This window comes from Vidua macroura, chromosome 27 (assembly GCF_024509145.1).
Source record: "Vidua macroura isolate BioBank_ID:100142 chromosome 27, ASM2450914v1, whole genome shotgun sequence".
NCBI lineage: Eukaryota > Metazoa > Chordata > Aves > Passeriformes > Viduidae > Vidua > Vidua macroura.
In genome coordinates, this window is record NC_071597.1 from 4799973 (window position 1) to 4820018 (window position 20046).

Below are 20046 nucleotides of genomic sequence, written 5' to 3' on the forward strand. Positions count from 1 at the left end.
ATCCTCAAGTCACATCCTCAAACAAAGGAGATGAGCCTGGAGGGCACATCCTGCTCCCCGCTGAAACCCTGAAGAGATGCCACCACCTTTGAGGGATGTGTAAGATAACTCTGTCAGGCACAAATACTGACTCCCAGCTCTGTGCTGAGTTGCATGAGTTAAAAACACCTCAAAAGCAGAGGCAGTTCTGAAGAAATTTGCCAGATTAATTTGGGAAAAAAATTATTTTCCCTTCAAAAGGTCAAAACCTAACATTGAAAAAAAATGTTGAAACCAAAATATATGAAAATGGTCCTCACATTGGAAACTTCTTGTGTGAGGGTGATCCAAGGTGTCCGAGTGTCCTGTGCGGGAGCTGCTATGACTTGACCAATTTCCTGAACACCTGAGAGCGGCAGTGGGACATGTGGATGAGGAAGAAGATGCCGATGATGATGGCAAAGCTGATGCCCACAGCCCTCATGACGAAGATTGACTCGGGGTCGGTGGGGCTCCGCTGGCGCCGGGGCTGGAAGGTGACGCTGAGCTGGAAGCCGGCCACCAGCTCGCCCTCCCGCCAGCAGAAGTAGGTGGCTTTGTCCCTCCTGCGCACTCGCTGGAGGTGCAGGTGGTTCCCGTGGTCGATGAAGAGCCTCATGTGCTTCCTGACCCCCACGAGGTAGTGGGAGCGGTAGAGCCGGACGGAGCCCTTGTCCCAGGCCACGGCGTGCTCCGGCCGCGCTCCCGGGCACGTGATGACCAGGTCACTTTTGGGGGGCTGGTTGTGGTACTGGATGGGGACGCGGGGCAGCTCGGGCTTCTCGCCCAGCTTGTAAACGATGTTGGAGATGGACTGCACGCCCTCCTCGGCGACTTCCTTCTTTGGGCAAGGGGCCAGGCAGCTCCGGATGGCCACCTCGGGGCTCCGGAGGTGGATGAGGCGCCGGAAGTGTGCGGGCACGGCCCTGGAGCCGCAGGAGGTGACGTTGGGCAGTGCCGTGCGGTACCGGGGCTTCAGCTGGGCACTCTGCACGTAACAGAGCCCGATCCGCCGCTGCTCGCCCCGCACCCCGCAGCGGTCACAGCCGGTCCAGTCCCAGAAGGTGGTGAAGAGGGTGAATTCCTTCCCTGTGTAGTCCTCTTGGATGTGCTCGTCATTATCCAGAAAAGCCACTGTGATCTGCCTGGTGGGCTGCACGTCCACGTCATAGCCGTAGAAGAAGAGCCCTTCCTTGGTGCCACACAGGTAATGGCCCGAGTCCCTCACCTGGGCTCGGAACACGATCAGACTGAACATGCGGATGCTGAAGCGCTTCAGGAGGTCGCTGCCCGCACGGACGTGGCTCGAGTCCACAATCACGGTGCCATTGAAGTCTGTCAGCACCGTGGTTTCGTGGCTGTGCAGGTTCTTCTGGAAGTACCAGACAACAGAGGAGGCCTCCTCGGGCTTGCACTTGCAGGGCAGCTCAAAGGTCATGTCCACCAAGTACGCGACATTCTCGAATATCAGGAAGGCGGGACACGCTGTCTTCTTGAACACATCCCCTTTCTTCTCAATGGCAAAGGCCTGGAGAACATCCACCAGGGAGAGGAGTATGGTGGCTCCCAGCAGCCTCGTCCCCATCACTCCAGGTGCTGTCTGGCCCAGCAGAACTCACACAGCCCAGCCAGGGATCTGCTGGGAGCATCCTGCCCTGAGACAGCCCAGCCTCTGTCACCGTCTCTGGAGCCGCCCGTCCCCAGCCGCTCTGGAGCGTTGTCACCCGTGTGCCTGGCAACAATGGAGCTGGGCTGGATCAGCGGAACCCCCAATATCTCACCATGGTTTGAGTTGGATGGGAACTTGGGGAGGATCTCTAGTGCAGATTAACACCTTCTTGGCTGTGCCATTGGGAAGGTATTGGCTTTTGGAGCAGAGGGTTGTGCTTTAATGCTTGGGGTCTGTTAGAGAGGGCAAGAGAACCTTCGACCGTGGACTGGCCAATCTAATGAGAGGGGCTTTAAATGGAAAGGCTTGGGGGGGTGGGTTCCAAAGGGGCAATGTTTGTGCCATTGCTTCCTCCTGGGGAGGAGACCAGGCCAGCCCGTGGAGCTTGATGCTCCTTGGCTTGAGATGAGAATCACAGGGCAAACGCCATCAGTGCTGTGTGTGGCTGTGGTGAAACCTCTCACACCCCACATGGTTTCTCGATCCGCTCTCTGAAGTGCCTGGACACAAAGAGGCACAGCATGGGGAACAAACAAGAACTAGAAATGTGAATGTGCAGTGGCAGGGCCGTGATCCCACTGCAATGACAGTGACACCGTGGGACAGCTCACCTGACTGTTGTCATTGATGTTGTCGTGGCCATGTGTCCCCCACAGCCCTCACCTGCACTCTGGGACACTCAGCAGAGGGCCCAGGCCTCCCACATCAGAGGCACCCACAGGCCCTGGGATGACGGAGGAGAGGGATGGAGCCCGACCCCAGAGCAAGAGCCTTTTCCAGGCTCCCCACACAAGAGGGGGGCAGGAGAGAACAGCCACGTGTTGGCCCTTGGATTTGGGACAGAACAATTTATTAAAAACACAGTAACTTATTTCCTAAAGCCACTCATAACCTGCAAACACACGTAGAGGACTGAGCCAACAGAGGGGGCACAAACGCCGGGACGCAGCTGGAACCACGGCCAGGAGGGCACGGCGGGGCAGGAGGGGATGCTCGCGGAGCTGCAGGAAGAGCGGGGCAGAGAGGAACTGGAGGCGTTTGGAGTTTGGACACTGGGAGAGGTGCTGGGGGATGAACGCAGGAGGGCTGCCCGGAGCTCTGGCTGCTGCTGCTCAGCGCTCGGGGGAAGCAGCCCTGGAGCCGGCCCGGGCAGGGGGCTGGGGGTCCGTGCAGGCGCTGGTGCCGGGGTGCCAGGGCTTTGGGTGCCCGCCGGCGGGGAGGGCTGGCGACTGACACAGCGGGGCCCCGGGGACACAGGGGAGCTCTGCGCGGGGCTCTGCGCTGCCCGCGGAGTCTCTGCTGCCATCCCACGACTCCGCTGGCGCTTCCTCCGTGTTCCGGAGCCGCGGGAATTTTCTGATTGGGAATCGCTGCTCGACTCGAGCATCCTCTTAACCGGCCCCGGAGACATCGGCCTGGGACTGGAGCACGGGGAGAGCTCCTGGGAACATTCCGGGTCGGTGCTGGGCACAGGGAGATCTGGCATGGTGACAGGAGCCTCGGCTAAAAGAGCAGAGAGGAAACAGAGTCACCTCCCTGTCTGCAGGTCGGGAGCACTCCCAACCCCCGGGGCACCCCCCGTGCCCCCAGCTCAGTGCAGACCTGCCCTCCCAGCCCCGCAGCAGCCCTTTGCCAGCGGCTGTTCCATCGAAGCGCGTCCAGCCCGAGGAAAAGAGCCGGCACAGGCGCCGCAGCCTGCGCCCCGGGGCAATGCCTGCGCTGTCCCCGGCAAACGGGGTCTGCGGAACCACAGCTCCGCTGCCAGGATCGCGCCGTGGCACGGAGGATAAGAAGGAAGAGCTCAGCCCTGCTCAGAGCCGGCTGGGGCTCCATCCCGGCTGGCTCGGGCAAGGGAACCAGGGAGGAGTAACGGAGACGGGAGAAACGCGGCTCAGAGCTGCTGCTTTGGGCTCCTGGGCCAGGGACATCCCTCCCGTGGGACCTGCCTCGCACACACGAGCTGAGCTCCCCCCAGGGCTGCTCCCGGCTCCTACCCGAGGTGCTGCCGAGCTCGGATCGCTCTGCGAGGCCGGAGCCACGCCGGACACGACCCACTTGGTGACACGTGGGGACACGCCCGTCCCTCTGCCCCGTGCCCACCGCAGCCGGGAGCTGTGTCCCACCGCAGGCTCCTCCAGCCCCCATCGAGACACAGAAGAGGGGACAATCCCCACTGTCCCCATCCGAAATCCTCACCGGCACAGCTCAGCTTCATTCCTGGGGCTGGGGCAGCCTCACTGGGCTCTGCGGGGCTACAGGGAGGTGCAGCTTCCTCCAGTCCTATGGACTCCTCCAGCCCTGTGGACTCCTCCAGCCCTGTGGACTCCTCCAGCCCTGTGGAAACCTCCAGTGCCAGGACCTTCACTTCCTTTGTCTTCGTAGTAATTTCATCAGGGCTGAGGCTGTGAGTAGAGTTTTGGGGTTAGAGAGTCAAACTTGGAACATGGGACATTTCCAAGCTGTAAGTCCCTTCCTGGAGAGCCTGAGCTGCGAGGTGTGTGTGCACCTGTGACAAGGGACCCAGGGACAGGCCAGCATCTCCAAGCCCAGCCCGGCCCTGGTCCCACATCCATCCAGACCATGGACAACTCAGTCTGCCCAGGCTGAGAAGAGGCAGCGCGACATGGGGAGGACAGAAGGACACTCACTTCTGTTCCTGGTCCTGCAGGTCCTGCAGAAGGGGACTTGGTGTCCTTGCCTGGAACTGCAGATTGAGCGGGGAGGCTGCTCTGGAGCTGCAGGGAGACATCCCGGTGCCCTGCAGGGACTGGGACGAGGCAGTGGTTGAAACACGATGGGGCAGCACGGACCCATCTCCGGGGCTGGAGCAGAGCTGGTCCTCAGCCTCCTCCAGGCTCCAGGGCCCCCGGGTGGCCGCAGGGGACACGATCTGTGCCCAGAGACCTGCTGCCATGGGCAAAAGCCCTGCGGGATCTGGGCTGAGCAGCTTTAGCAGCAGAGCAGGCACACGCTGCTGAAGCTCCATCGGCAGCTCCTGCCCCCAGCGGCACCCTCGGGCTGGGAGATTCCCACGGGATACGGCTTACCCCACCAATGCACCCCACCACGCACCCTCCTGCCCCCAGCCAGCAGCTCCCGAGTCCCGGCAGGACCCGCCCGCTGCTCACCGGCAGCAGGATGCGCCTGGCCAGGCTGGCGAAGCGGAGCGTGCTGTAGGTGTCGGGGCCGGCGGGCGCCGCGGGGCTCACGGCCGCGATCACGGTGCTGCGGCAGCTGCCGCCCAGCGAGTCCTTCAGCAGCAGCGTCAGTTTGCTGTCCCGGAACGGCACGTGGCTCTGCTCGCCACGTCCCGAGACACCGAGGCTCCGCTTAGCTCCGGGCCCTGGGGACACCTTCCCAGAGCTGTCCCAGAGAGCCGAGTCCAGCCGGGCCCGGGACTCACCTTGGCTCCCGCCAGGGCACGGACGACGCTTTTGAGGGCCAGCAGCGAGCGGTTGATGCTGGTGCCCTCCCACAGCCCCTCTCCCCTGTCCGAGGTGTCCCAGGCTCGCTCCGAACCCGCCAGGTCGATGAAGCTCAGCTTGGCCACACGTGGGTCCCTGGGGAGGCCGCCAGTGGTGTCCCACTGCTTCACCTGGATCTGTGAGGACACAGGGGGCTGAGACTGGCCCCACACAGGTGCTCACTGTGCTTTCAGGGCAAGAGACAGGGAACGCTGTGGGGAGATGAGGCAGGCGGAGGAGAGGAACCTGGCATGTTGGGAGGGTGAGCCAAACACCTGGTGATGACACAAGGAGCAGAGCCAGGGAAGTGATCTGGCAGGAAGGGACAGCTATGGGAACAATCAGCATCTCCCACACTCGATGATAGAGAGGGGTATGGCTGGGCAGGTCCCCAGAGGGACTGGGAAAGCATGCAGACACCTGGGCTGCTCCCCTGCGAGCAGCAAGGGGCGAGGCACCAGGCTCAGGCTGAAGTGACAGCCAGAGCCTCCGTCTGCCCAGGCAGCCGTGACAGCCCTGAGAATTCGGGCAAGGGCCTGGCTGGAACTGAAATCCACTGGCAGCTTTGCACCCAGAAAGCAGAGAGCACATGAACAGAGCTCCTGGGGAGCAACATTCCCAGCTCAGTGCTGAGGGGGACAGCCCTGGCATGCTGGTCCTGGCACAGGTGTGCAGGTGTGTTTTCAGCCCCGTTTGCAGCAGCAGTGGGGGCGATCCCAGAGCCAGCAGCCCTCACCTGGAAGATGGCGTGGGAGCGGGAGGAGGAGGCGTTGGCCTTGGTGGGACACTGTGCTCGGTTTTTATTGCCTTTGGCCAACATGTCCAGGAGCTGCTCTGCTGACGTGGGCTGGGGGAGAAGGGGCAGGGCCCGCATCAGCACCTGGGCACGGCAGCCGAGCACCCCGAGGCCGAGCAGCCCTGGGCAGTGGGGCCGAGGCACCCGGCAGCTCTGCGGGCCCCTGGCAGCTCGAGGCCACGTCTGCTGCCAGCCAGGAGCCAGGAGGCACCTGGGACCTCCACACCCCGTGTCCCCAGGACTCCCAGCCTCTCTCAGCACTGGTGCAGATGAGTCTGTCCCAGCCCCTGTGCCTTCCTTGTGCCCAGACCTGGTGGAAGGAGAGACCCTGTGCCACGGCTCCTTTCCCAGGCTGCTCCCAGACATTCAGCGGGCCCTGGGGCTCCAGCAGGTCATAGACGCGCTCTTTGTACACCTGGAGCAGGAAAACGAGGTCAGGCTGAGGTTTGATTCTCTGGGAGGGAGCTGGGAGAAGAGCTGGGTCCCCCTGCAGGATCTGGCACAGCTGAGGGTTCCCCTGACACCACTTCTGGGACCTCATTCCACCGGGAACAGCTGATGGGGCTCAGAAGGCAGGGCCAGCTCCCAGAGCCTTGCTGGACAGTTCCCCTAACCCTGCCCCTGTCCAGCCCTTCCAGCCAGGAAGCCCTCACTGCTCTGTGGAGCACAGCAAGAGAGAGAAAAGCCCCCAGCTCCAGCTGGCAGAAAGCAGCAGCAGCAGTTCACTCCACCAGGTGTGATCCTGCTCCCAATCACGCTGCCCTGCCAACCCCAGGCACAACAGGGGACCCTGCAGGTACCATGAGTGTGGCACTACAGGCTCTAGATCAACCCCAAATCTCTTCCCTGGGGACCCTGAGGCAGGAGGGGACACGCTGGGCCACAGCAAACCTGCTGGTAGGAGACCAGGACCTCACAGCCCTTGTCCTTCATGGCCTCGAGCCTCTTGTACAGCTCCACCGTGGCCAGGTGCACGATGCCAGGGGTGGTCTTGGAGCCCATCATGGTGTGGGTTTTCCCGACTCCCGAAGCACCGTAGGCAAACACTGGAAGGAGAAGGGGTGGGTGGTGAAATGATCTATCAGTACTCACCTGGTGCAGCAGAAGGTTGGGTCCGGAGAGGAGAGGAGAGGAGAGGAGAGGAGAGGAGAGGAGAGGAGAGGAGAGGAGAGGAGAGGAGAGGAGAGGAGAGGAGAGGAGAGGAGAGGAGAGGAGAGGAGAGGAGAGGAGAGGAGAGGAGAGGAGAGGAGAGGAGAGGAGAGGAGAGGAGAGGAGAGGAGAGGAGAGGAGAGGAGAGGAGAGGAGATTCCCACACAGATAAGACACGAGGTAAAACTTTCCCTACTGCTCCTCAGGGCAATTTTTCTACCTGGTTTCAGCCTCTCTAATGCAGCAGGGACAGAAGGAGTCTCCAAATGAGTGCTGCTCCCATGCCCAGGTCACCTCTGACCCTCTCCCCATGAGACATTTCTACTTCCTCTCTTTTATCCCCATCTTCCAGCACCTCCTTTGAAGCCTCCTCATCAGGGTAGGACGCACTGATCTGGAGCCTCAGCCCTCCTCCCGAAGGCAGCACTCAGTGCTGGAGCCTGGGGACAGGGGCAGCACTTCAGTGGCTCTCAGGAACCAGCGAGAGCTGGAACAGCGTCCCCTGGTCTGAGCACCTGGTGCAGGGTGAGCCTGGGGAGTGCTGGGCTCCTCCCAGGAATGCTCCTGTGACATGCAACGGCTGCCAACAGCTGGGAACGGCTCGGGGGCTGCAGCAGCAGCACTGAGGGGCTGAGGGAACTGTCCAGGACCTGTCAGACCTGGCTCTATGGAGCCATTCAGCCTGGAAAGGGATGGCAAAGCCAAGGGGCTCTTTCTCCATGCATCCACCACAGGTCTTCCCACCGTTCCTGACCCAGGACAGAGAAGAGCAAGTAATCCTTGTTCCTCAAGATGCCTGGACAGCTCCTGCCCAGCCTCACGTCTACCCCAACGCCTACATCCATCCTCTGCACCTCATCTCCCAGTGCCGAGCACTGCTGGAACCAACACGGTGTGTGGTTTTGGGTTGCTGTTGTGTCACCTCATTCCCAAAGATGCATGGGGGCATGGGCATTCAAATTAAATTCAGGGCTCTGCTGAGCCCACCCAGCCTGGGAGCCGATGGGCCAGGAGCTCCTGCACGGATCAGGGTGTGTGCCAGGACTTACTGGAGCAGTTGTAGCCAGCGAGGAGGGTTTCCAGCAGAGGGAGCGTGGTGTGCTGGAACACCTCTTCCTGCGTGGCCCTCTCGTCAAAAACGTGGTCGAACTCAAATTCGAGGTTCTTGAGGGGGCGCCTGTGGCAGCAGGCAGGCGGCGTGGTGCCGCCGGTGCCGCCGGGCTCCTCGGAGCTGAGCAGCACCGCGTGCTGGTTCAGGACGTGCAGGACAGCGGGTGCAGCTCGCTCCCGGGGGCTGGGCGGCCTCACACGCAGCACCACGGCCACGGAGCCCTCCTGGGGCGGGGGCTCTGCCCCCCAACTGGCACCTGGGCCTGGGGCATCGGGCTGCTCGGGGACACGGCTCCCGATCCAATCATCTGGGTCCTCATGTGGTCTGGGGGTTTGGGGGGGGATAGGTTCAGCTGGAGGTGCAGTGGGGGAGAGAGATCCCCAGGTTGGGCGAGGTCTCAGAGCCTTCCCCCCTCCCCGGGGTCTGCGCCCACCCCCTCCCTGTGCCAATCCTGCCCAGTGTCCCTTTGGAGCTCCCCATGAGCCTGAACCCCCTTCAGGCTCCCACAGCCTCTCCCAAAACCCTGGCCCCTCTTCGGGTCTCTTTGGATCCCAAACAACCCTACAAACTGCTTCATGCTCCTACTGCTCCCCTGGACCCTCCCCAAAGACCCTAAATCCCTTTGAGATGCAGCTCCCTCTCACAGCCTCCCCAAGGCTCCCAACATTCCCCTTCCAGCCCACTCAGCCTCCTCCCTTTTTGGCCCCCACAACCTCTCTCACGACCCTATCACTCCTTTGGTTCACTCAGAGCCCCCTCCCACAGCCCGGCCTCCCTCCCCTGCAGGTCCCCGTGTCCCTGTTCCGCCTCTCCGGCCCCTCCCGCGCCCGCCCCAGCGACCGCGTCCCCCGCGGGGACGGCAGCACCCACGCGTGGGGTCGGCATTGCCGTGCAAGGGACGAGGCACAGCCTCGGTCACCGGGAACGGCCTTCGCAATCGCCTCCGCCTGCAGCGCCCCGCTGAGAGCGGAGCAGCGACCGGAGCGCGGCCGAGCGCTGCCAGCGCGGCCGGGACGCGCCGGGAGGGACAGACAGCCCGGCCGTTGTCACTCGCGCTCAGGGTTCCACCGGTGCGCCTCAGCCCTGGAACGTTGTCACTCGTGCCGCTGGTAGCCATGGAGCTGTGCTGGCACCAACGGAATCCCCAAGGATTCATTACCGTGGAACCACGGCTCACTGACGGATTTAGGCTGGACGGGACCCTAAGAGGTGATCTCGTTACAGCTCCGCAGAGCGGAGGGGCAGCATCCCCTCTCTCACCCTCCTCTGGCCACTCCTCCTTTGCTGCAGCCGAGGATGCGTTTGGCGTTTGGTGCTGCCAGTGCTCGCTGTTGGCTCGGGTGCAGCTCTTCCTCCACCGGAACCCCCAAGTCCTTCTCTGCAGGGCAGCTCTCGGCTCTTCTCCCACTCTGTGCTGGTGCCTGGGACTGTCCCTGCGCAGGTGCAGCCCCTTCCTTGGCTTTCCCTGGTGCAGCCCCTTCCTTGGCTTTATTGAACTTCATCATGTTCTGGTCCCACTTCTCGAGCTTGTCCAGGTCCCCCTGGATGTCACCTGCACTACAGCTTCGTGTCACCCTTGTGGACACGCTGAGGGCAGGCTCCAGCCACTGTCCGTGTCAGTGAGGAAGGGACTGCAGAGCCCCGGTGCCACCCAGAGCCCTCAGGGACACCCTGGCCACCGGCCTTCCCCAGGACAGGGGCCACTGCCCACAGCCTTGTGGCTGCATCCGGCCAGCCAGCCCCTCACCCCCACAGCAGCCCACCCCTCGCAGCCGTGTCCCTCCAGCTCAGGGGTGAGGATGTCCTGAGGGACCGTGTGTGGATTTTTGAAGGGGATGAAGGAAGGTGCAGCTGTGGATTAGGGTGTCTGGGGATGTTGCTCTGTCACAGTTTGGGGTGTGTAATGAGGGTCCCTCGTGTTAAGGACCACATTTAGTGAGAAAGCTTGTGGGGCAGCTGCCCTGGGAACTGCAGGGTGAGCTCTGTGGGGAAAATGGCCAAAGCCTCCAGCAAATGGCCAGCACCTGGCACTGACCCAAAGCGCCCAGGGCCCTGCAGTGCCAGGCAGGTAACCGGACACTCGGACACAGCAGGAGAGGATGGCTCAGCAGGAAGACCCCACTGCCAGGTGCACAGACTGGGAGGGGATGGAAACCTGGGAGATCCTTTGTTGGGGTCCCTCCCCAGAGGCTCCATCTCAAGCTGTTATTGAGCTGCTGCAGCTCGATAAAATTCCTTAAAGGAAGCAGAGCCTGGGACTGAGCTGGAGAGGAAATCAGGAGAAAATGTGGGATGGGGTGTGGGGGAGCCAACAGGTCCCCTCTGCTGATGGCCTTGGCCCCACCAGGGCCGGTCTGGGGTGGGAGTGCAGCTGCCAGAGCAGCTCCAGGATGGATGACAGGGAAGTTTCCTGAACAGTTTCTGACCCAGATGGGACCTCAGGTCACCTTTCTTCTCCAAACATCCAACTGCCAGCACCAGGTGACTGACCCAGTATGTCAATAGGTAGGGAATGATCAAACCTTTTTTGTGATTTTATATTGATAATCCTTTCTGGCCTATGGCAACTCTGTTGACCTTAATTTTGTTGTTTGGTACCTGCAATAATGATGTGTATCAGGGCAGTGTTAAACCCCTTGAAACTAATATACTTCGAGTATATTAGCAGGAATGCCCTGTTAAAATCAAGGGAGGAATTCCTGTTGAGCAATCTCTGGAGCTGCTGCTATGAGGGGCCTTCAATCCCAGCAGTGCCAGTCTGGAGGAGTAAGAATGTGACTGCCAGAGGGGCTCTGGGATGGATGGCCAGAAAGTTTCCTGAGCAATTGCTGACCCATGTGGGACCCCAGCCCGCCTTCCTTCTCCAAACATCCAACTGCTGGTGCTGGATGAGTTCACCTGGGATCCTTGCAGCAGGGAGGAAACAAAGGGAGTGTGTTAAAACTTCCTGAGCAGGTTGCACACCAGTTCTACGAGTGGGTTTGAGCCTCTCCGTTGTGCAGCATTTTGGTGCAGTTACTGCAGTGGATCGAGTGCGGGGCTGCGCCTGCACCTGCAGCGGGTCCGGGCGAGCAGGCTCTGAGCCGGGCTGGGCGGGGACAGAGCGAGCCCAGAGTCCTTTAAGCATTTTGAAGGATTCAGTGGGAAATGTTGCCAGTCCTGGGCTGTACCGTGCGCTGGGCGCTGTGTTCAGTGCGCGGTGGTTCCTTTCCGAGGCACCTGCAGGGCAGATCTCCTGTGCAGCTCCCAGGCTGCCCGTGGTGTGCGGCCGGGCCGCGCCGCCGGCCGCAAACCCGCGCAAGGAGCCGCCCCCTCGGGAATGCTGACGGTGCTCACGGAGCCTCCTCGGGAAGGGGGTCCAAGGCGATCCGCAGGGAGAGGCGCCTCGGCTCCAAACCGCTCCTGTAACTATTTACGCCATAGTGGTAACACCGTCCCCTCAGTGCCCGCTCAGCCCCTCTCGACCTGACGCCCTCTTAAGCCACGGCCTCCTCACTGTGCCTGCACCTCTTCTGGGGTCCCAAAACCCCTCGCAGAGGGTACTGCATCCGGCCCCGGCCCCGGCCCCGGCCCCGGCCCCGGCCCCGGCCCCGGCCCCGGCCCCGGCCCCGGCCCCTCCGCTCTAGGCAGGCTCCGGCCCCCGCGCCGCCTTTAAATGGCCCGCGAAACCCCGCCCTGCTCCCTGATTGGCTCCGCCTCGCTTTCCGACGCCCATTGGCTGCGTGCCGCGTGATGCCTCATGGGGGTTGTAGTCCTGAGCCCCGCGCGATGCGCCATGGGAGCTGCAGTCACGTCGCCGCCTGCGCCCCCTGCCGGCAGTCAGCAGCAGCAGCTCAGAGCCCGGCGGGCGGCGGAGTCTGGAAGGTCCCGGGGGTCCCTGGGGGGCTTGGGAGGTCCCGGGGGGTTCCGGATGGTCCAGGAGGGTCCCTGGGCAGCGCTCCTGCCGCACCGTTCTCGGGGACCTTCTGCTCGGGGCTGCGATCCAGCCCGGCCCCGCCGCCTCGTCCAGCCGGGATCGGTGCTGGGGAACAACGCCGGGACCCGCCGGGGCCTGAGACACACAGAGCCGGGGGAGGGAGCACACCTGGAACACACACACCTGGAACAAACACACACACCTGGCACACACACACACCCACCCCCGTGACACAGACACGCACACACACCTGAGGGACACACAGCCCCGGGACACAGACACACCCCTGGGGACACATACACACACCTGGGGACATGAACACTCATTCTTGGGGACACATACATACGGGCAGGAGGACACCCAGCCCCGTCCTGTCCGCAAGGCCACTCCGTGTCCCCAGGGCTCCCATTTCCGATCCCACCACAGCCACTCCGGAGGCGGCCGCTGGCCCCGGGCACCCGCTGTCACCTCGAATTGGACCACGTCGTGCCCGTGCTGAGGCAGCGGTGACGGGCGCGTGTGCCCGAGGGTCGCAGTGGCTCTGTGTGGCCTGACCGTGTCCCTCCCCGAGCAGTGGCAATGCTGTGTTTCTCAGGGGGACACCCCCTCATGGGCCACCTGGGCTCTGGGGACAGGGCCGTGGTAAGGGTGACACCCCAAGTGGCCCCGCTGAAGGCGGTGGAGGGACAGGGCTGATTCTCATGGCTGGGCTGATTTGATAAAGCAAACGGCGTCGGGGTGGGAGGTGGTGGTGGCAGGAAGACCCTGTCCCCAGGGTGGGGACACTGGGGACACACACAGCAGACGGGGAGAGATCACAGCTCTGCTTTACCATGTTGTTACCCCGGCGGGGGGGGGCAGGACGGCGGCTCCCCCCGCCCCAGCACAGCCCCCTCGGCCCGGGGCCGTGCGGACACCGCGCGTCTGCACAGCCGGAGCCTCCCGACACCCCCGGCATCGCCCCAGGGCGGGCACAGAGCAGGGGCGTGACAAGGGGGGGGACAGCCGGGGATGGGGGTGCCGTGGGGCAGCGCGGGGGGCACCCCCAGCCTCTTGCCACCCCCAACCCTCTGCAGCGCCAAGCCCTCGAGTGGCAGCCTTCGTGTGAGCTGACGGGAAAAGGGGGGTTCGGGGCACCGAAGGCAGCCGGGAGCGCGGGGAGGGGGGGATCGGTGGGCCGGACCGCGGCAGGGGGTGCCGCGGGGCTGGGCAGGACCGAGGGGAGCTGGGGGGGCAGCAGGGAACAGAACCTCGGCCCAGGGTTGCCGTGGGGCTGGGGGGTCACTGCGGGGATGCCGGGGCGGTGCCGTGGGGCTGGGCGGATGCGGAGGGTGCCGGGGGCGCTGCCGCGGCTCCGGGCTCAGTCCGAGTAGATGATGAAGCCGGAGAAGGTGCTGTACTTGTTGTTGTTGCCGCCGTGGGCTTTGCCCCCGTCCAGCTTGATGAAGACCTCGTCCCCCGCGTCCAGGTGCAGGATGACGCTGTTGCTGGCGTAGTCGTAGTTCTGGTCGGCGTCCTGCGCGATGGCGCTGGCCCGGACCTGCCCAGGGGACAGCGCGGGACCGGCTCAGGGCACGCCTCGGCCCGCGGATCGCACGGGACGCGCCGGGTCCCGCCTCACACACATGAGATCCACCCGCCCCGGAGTAGCGTGGGATGCCCTGGATCCCCCGCCGTGGGTGAGCGGCTCCCGGGTGGAGGCGGCTCCGCCGAGCACCGCCCAGAGCCCCTCCCTGACCCGGCGGGCACAGACACGGGGCCGCGGCTCTGGCTTTGATGGGGGACCGTGGCACAGACATGTGACTGCGGCTCTGGGTTCAGGTGCAGTTCTACAGCCCAGACACAGGACCCCACTCTGATACAGGACCACAGCTCTGACACGGAACCCCAAACCCAGGTTCGGATACAGCACCGTGGGTCACACATGGGACCACAGCTCCACTACGGCTCTCCCACAGGACCCTGACTCCGGATCTGGATGCAGGACCCCAGCTCAGACACAGGACCCCATCTCTGGGTCTGGATGCAGGACCATGCCTGGGACGCGGGACCCCATCTCCCAGCCCAGTCCCAAACCAAACCACTGAACCCAGCACACCCCGCAGCGCTTCCCGGGAGCTGCACAGGGACCGTGAGCGTGTGGCGAGGGCCGAACTCACATCCCCCGTCACACGGACCCGCACCCACTGCGGGGCAGGATGCTCCCCCCATAAAGGTTTCCTGGGTGCCGGCAGAGCCAGAGGAGCCGTCACCGCCGGGAGAAGCGGTTCCGTGGCTGGAGCCCGCTGCCGCTGCAGAATTCTTTGGGTAATCGAATCTCTGCCGGCGCCTCGCGGGGAGATCGCGGCGCTGGGTGACAGTGACAAGGCGGCTGGTAAAATCCCAAGTGAAATGCAGAAGCGCTGCGCCGGGAGAAGGTGCCGCTAATTACGACCGACGAGAATCGGCTTTTAATTGGCTCGCGCGGGGCAGGCAGGCACCGGCGAGCGGCTGCGGTGTCCCGGAGCGCTGGGAGAAGGACGGCTGTCCCCGTGCAGTCCTGTCCTTTGCCCCCAGGACAGTGGTCCCCAGGGGACCACTCCTCCCCAGCTGCACCTCCCCGAGCCCACCGGCAGCCTGCGGTGCTGGGGTCGGACGCTGTTAATTCTGGAACCTACCGACGGCCAGGCTGGTGATCCCATAGGACTTGCCCACGCAGCCGTGTCCCTCATGCCACCAGCAACACTCACCCTGTTAAAAGTCACCCTTATGTCTACCCTGCCACCGCAAGGGTCCCCATTCCCGGTAGGGAACCCTGAATCCCAGTCAGTCACAGCGCCCCAATCTCCAGGGGACACTGCCTCTCCTGGGCAGTCCTGCTGAGGAACAGGAGTGAGGAAGAAGCCGTGAGGAAGGAGAGCCAGGAAAAGCCATTTGGCGCCGGGCTCCCACCATCGTCCCCCCCGCCACAGCTGGAGCTGCCCGGTGCCATCCGTCTTCCCTCGTTAGGGAGCCGCCTCATCACCGCGCGCCCGCCAGCCCTCGCTAACCAGGGAAGATAAATGGCAGCGCTGGGCCCGGGCTGAGCCGCTCCAGGCCCCGCAGTGGAACAGGAGGGAGGCTGCCACCACGGCCCCCCGCGATAGCCTCACCCCCTTGTCCTGTTCTGTGCCTCAGTTTCCCCATGGCACAGCCGGGAGTTGGGAGCCATGGGAGTGGCATGGCCTCAGCCTGGACTCTGCTGCAGCTGCTCTCCCTGCCCCCAGTGACAATGCTGGGGGTGTCCCCGGTGCTGGGGACACTCTGGAGTGGTCCCCAAGGTGGCTGCACCTAGGAGCTTTCAGGTGGACAGGGGACAAGTGGGGTGCTGCCATGTGCAGTGACACTTGGGGCCTCGGGAACAACACGTGCCCCACGTGCCACCATGGCCCAGCACCCCCGAGGCGTGGCAGCAGCTGCCTCTCGAGACCCCAGACGCAGCAGCAGGTGCTCCTCAGGATCCTCGGGCACAGCTCTGGGTGCCCTCCTAGCACCCCTGGGCACAGCGTGGGTGCCCCCCCTCAGACCCCCCCTGGGCAGAGCAGCAGGTGCCCCCCAGAGCCCTTGGGTGCATCAGCAGATGCCCCCCCGACCCCCAGACAGGGCAGTAGGAGCCCCCAGGATGTCCTTGTGTACCCTTGGGGACTGTCCCCAACAGTCCCCTGGGGCTGTGACCCTCCCTGAGCTATGGATGGCCCTTCTACAGCGTGGTGACCCCAAAACCACCCAGTACCAGCCCTGTGCGTGCGTCTGTCTGTCTGTCTGCCTGCCTGTCTGTCTGTCTGTCTGTCTGTCCGTCCACCTCCCCCCTCCCACTGCCCTCACCTCAGCTACAGGCTAATACAAATAATAATTAATGCTAATTAACCACCAGCAGCAGCTCCCCTGGCTCTCATTAACTCCAGCCCCGACCCAACGGTGATGGGCAGCCCCTCAAATCGGCAGCACCCAGGGGATTTTTTGGGGGCCAGAGGGGGCCCCCCAACTTCTGACTCGCTCTGAATATGCCAGGATCGACCTTTACCTGCCGGGAACCCCACACCATGCCAGGGATGGGAGGTTTTTGGCAGCAACCCCCTAAATAACCCCATTTTAAAATTATTTGGGCCGTTGAGGGGGATCTTCTTTATAGATATCGATGCGGCGATGCCTTGTTAGTAATTAACAAGCAGTTAATTAAGTTGCATCGCCCGCCCGAGCGCAGCTCCTCTTGACAAGGGGCTCTGTAGCTTCTGGAAATTCATCCAGGAATGCCGATGCCCGGCAGAGCTGGGGGGGTGGGGGCAGAAAGGTTTGGGGTGGTCCCCACAAAGATTTTAGGGGAGGCAAAAGGTTTGAGGTGAGTTTTTGGGGTGCTCAATCCGGAGTTACACAGATGCTGCCTGGGAGAAAGAGCCAGAAGTGCCAAGCGGCGCTGGCATCCCCCAAAATTTAAGGCTGGAGGGCAGGGGAGGACAAAAATAATCCCAACAAAAGGAAATTCGAACTGTTTGGATGGAGAAAAGCTGCCGAGCGGCTCCTGCTGTGCTCCCGCTCGGAAAGGCTCGGAGCCGAGGGTGAGGCGCGGTGGCCGTGACAAGGCTCCCACTCCTGCCTCACGCCCCGGCTGTTTCTGCGGTGATAACTCAGTTTTGGGTTAATTCGGGGTCCTGCATCCTCAGGACAAGGATGCATGGCGGGTTGTGATGCCGGAGGAAGCGATGGGAAGCGAGAGCAGAGTGGATGGATCCCGCGGGAATGCTGGCTGTGGCGGCATCCAGGGGAACTGAGCTCGGGTGGCATCCCGGGGGTCACAAACATCTTGTCCCTCGAGTCGTGGCCGGGAGGGGGACGTGGCGTGGGAAAGGGGCACCCGAAAAGCGTGTGGATGGCGAGGCTGAGTCCTGGCATTGGGGATTCCAGAGGGATGAGGTCGCGGGGATGCGGGAGAGGGGAGGGGGAAGGATGGAGCCACCTCGGGGCGTGTGTCCCCCGCGGTGTCCCCACACAGGCCGTCTCTCCTGACCCAGCAGCACAGCGGAGCCGGCTCCGGGCTGGGGATGCAGCCCCGAAAAGCGGGACAGGCACTGCCCCCCTCGAGGCCACCGCGGACACTGTCCCTGCCCTGCCCTGTCCCCGCAGGGACCTCAGCGGGGACAATGGCATGGCCGGGCGTGGGGGAGGGGGCACCCCGGGGACGCTGTGGGGGTGCCCCAAGGCACCACAAGACATCACAAGGCACCCCAAAGAACATCTCTGTGGCCAAGGAAAGAGCTGAGGGAACCCCTGGGGACACGTCAGGGTGGATGGTGACTGTCCCCAGCATTGGGAGAGGGACAGGGCACACAGGGCAGCGTCTGGGAACGGGAGGAGGAGGATGGGACACCCCAGGGGTGCACCCGGAGCATTGCACTGTCCCTGGGAGAAGGACAGGGACAGGGCACCCCAGGGGTGCTCCTTCAGGGCGGGGAGCAGGATGGAGCACCCGGGGGCCACATCCAGAGCCCGTCATTGCCACTGGGAGAAGGATGGAGCATCCTGGGGATGCAGCTCCAGAAATGGAAGCAGGACAGAGCCCCTCAGGGGTGCACCCCGAGTCCATCATGTCACTGTGAGGAAAACAGGGCACCCTGGGGTTACACCTCTGTGCCCAGGAAAAAGGATGTGGCACCTTGGAAATGCACCCAAATCCAATCATTGTCACCGAGAGAGGCACAGAACATCCTGGGGGTACATCCCTAAGGACAGGAAAAGGACAGGGCATTCTGGGGGTGCACACAGAGCCCATCTTCACCACTGGGAGAAAGATAAAGCACCCCAGGGGTGCATGTCAGCATCTGGGAGAAGAATGTGGCGTGCCAGGGATGAACCCAGAGCCCATCATTGCCACTGGGAGAAGGATGTGACACCCTGGGGATGCATCTCTGGGGCTGGGAAAAGGATGGGGCCCCTGGGGAAGCACCCAGAGCCCGTAATCAGCACTGGGAGAGGGATGTGGCACCCTGGGGGTGCATCCCTGGGGCCAGGAGAAGAATGGAGCACCCAGGAGTGCATGGCTGGGGCCGGGAGAAGGACGGGGCCCCTGGGGAGGCACCCGCGGTCCATCATCAGCACAAAGAGGATGTGGCAGCCTGGGGGTGCATTCCTGGGGCCAGGAGAAGGATGGAACACCCAGAGGGCGCGTCGCTGAGGCCAGGAAAAGGACAGGGCACCCCGAGGATGCACCCATAGCCCTTCTCCCGTGCTTGGGGACAGCAGAGCTCCCGGTCCCGCGGAGGGAGCCGGGGTGGGCAGCCCTTACCTGCCCGTTCTTGCAGAGGTCGGCCCACATGCTGGTGCCGTCGCCGCCGCGCATGAGGACGTGGTAGGTGAAGAAGTAGGTGCCGGGGATGGCGCAGGTGAACTTGCCCGAGGCGGCGTCGTAGCTGTTGCCCAGGTTGGTGACCACGTCGTCGAACTTGAGGACCTCGTAGCCCTCGTGGGGGTTCTTGAGGCCGGCGTAGAAGGCGACCCGCGGCACCGTGCTGTAGGTGGCCGCGCTCACCGCGCCCGTAGCCCCCGGTCCCGGTAATCCCGGGGGTCCCGGTCTTCCTGCTTCACCCCGCGCCCCCACCGGCCCCGGCGGTCCCGGTTCTCCGGGCGGCCCCGGTGGTCCCGGTTTCCCCGGTCTTCCCGGTTTGCCTTGAGGACCTTGCACCAGGGTGGAGGGCGGCGGGAGGGGGCCGCGTTCGGCCGGTTGCGGGGGGGCGGCGGGGCCGTAGGGCTCGCAGACCATCCGGCAGGTGCCCAGCATCTCGTACCGGCCGTCGGTACCGGCGGAGCTCACCAGCACCGGGATGAGCACCACCAGCACCAGAACCATCACCACCCCCGCCGCGGCCGCCAGCAAAGTTTTCCGGCCCAGGCTGAGCCGCCGCCCGGCCGGGGCGCGCTGGCGCCCGGGGGAGGGAATGGTGCCGGCGGGGGGGAGCAGGGCGGCGGCGGCGGGGGGGCTCGGGCTGGCGGCGGCGGCGGCGGCTCCGCTGCGCTCCGCTGGCTCCGGTGCGCCCCGCGCCGCACGGGCCACGCCCACTCCGCCGGGCCACGCCCAACTCCCCGCTGGTCACGCCCCCGATCCCGCCCGTCCATCCAGGACACGCCTCCGTATGTGTTAACCACGCCCACGAGAGCGCCCCTGCCTCGCCCACCCGCGACCCCCCCCCTCTACGAGGGAGGGAAACTGAGGAAGGGAGGGGGGATCGGCCCCGGCTGCTCCACTGACCCCCCTCCTCCAAGCGCGCGGGATCCCTCGGTGACCCCGGCCCCCCCGTGGTCACCTGAGCCATGCCCTGTCCTCACGCCAGACCCCGAGCACTCCGAGCGTCCCTGTGGAGCTGGGGACAACCCTGGAACCCGTCACCTGTGTCCCCACAGAACACCACCCACGGGGCATGGTCCCCAGGGCCCGCCGCTACTCCCTGCCTCAGTTTCCCCTCCCCGGCGGGACCACACTTTGGGACAGCCCAGATGACATCCACGTGGCCAAGCATCCACCGCGGTCAACCGTGGGTCCGTGGGATGGGATGTCACCGCTGGTGGCAAACGCCACAGTGACAACGGGGCACCCGCAGGTGCCACCGCCGGCGTGGCCGGGCTACGCGAAAGAGCCGTGCCCGGGGGCTGAGCACCGGCGGGCTCATGACATGGGGACACGCGGCTGCGCCCGCTCCGTCGCCTGCCATCTCCATCAGCCTCGGCGGGGACAGCAGGACGCGATGGCAAGTGACAGGCGCCGCCAGCGCCGGGGGTGAGCGAAGGACGCGGGGATGGGGGAGGGCGACACGGACACACAAGCAGAGAGCGGCCCGGGGCCGCTCCCAGTGCCGTCTGCCACAGCGGTTCGGTGACAACACCGAGGTGGCATCAACCTCGGTGGCACCTGTGAGG

The 20046-nt window shown here is 64.0% G+C and overlaps 3 protein-coding genes across 3 annotated transcripts; all 3 read right to left on the bottom strand.

Moving 5' to 3' along the window:
• Nucleotides 1-185: 185 nt before the first annotated feature.
• FAM187A (family with sequence similarity 187 member A) lies at nt 186-1870 on the bottom strand. The gene has a single exon (XM_054000383.1). The coding sequence runs from the start codon at nt 1601-1603 to the stop codon at nt 359-361; it is 1245 nt and encodes a 414-aa protein (XP_053856358.1). The 5' UTR covers nt 1604-1870; the 3' UTR covers nt 186-358.
• A 473-nt stretch (nt 1871-2343) lies between these two features.
• KIF18B (kinesin family member 18B) lies at nt 2344-11765 on the bottom strand. Its single transcript, XM_054000382.1, is given in 11 exon segments — nt 2344-3190; nt 3884-4089; nt 4336-4454; nt 4816-4983; nt 5091-5288; nt 5888-5998; nt 6258-6362; nt 6839-6993; nt 8146-8439; nt 8442-8531; nt 9078-11765. Coding segments are annotated over 11 exon segments (2367 nt in total). The 5' UTR covers nt 9364-11765; the 3' UTR covers nt 2344-2555.
• A 1168-nt stretch (nt 11766-12933) lies between these two features.
• Nucleotides 12934-19131, bottom strand: C1QL1 (complement C1q like 1). The gene is made up of 2 exons (XM_054000270.1): nt 18422-19131; nt 12934-13663 (listed from the first exon to the last, which is right to left on the bottom strand). The coding sequence occupies exons 1-2, from the start codon at nt 18980-18982 to the stop codon at nt 13484-13486; spliced, it is 741 nt and encodes a 246-aa protein (XP_053856245.1). The 5' UTR covers nt 18983-19131; the 3' UTR covers nt 12934-13483.
• Nucleotides 19132-20046: the final 915 nt, after the last annotated feature.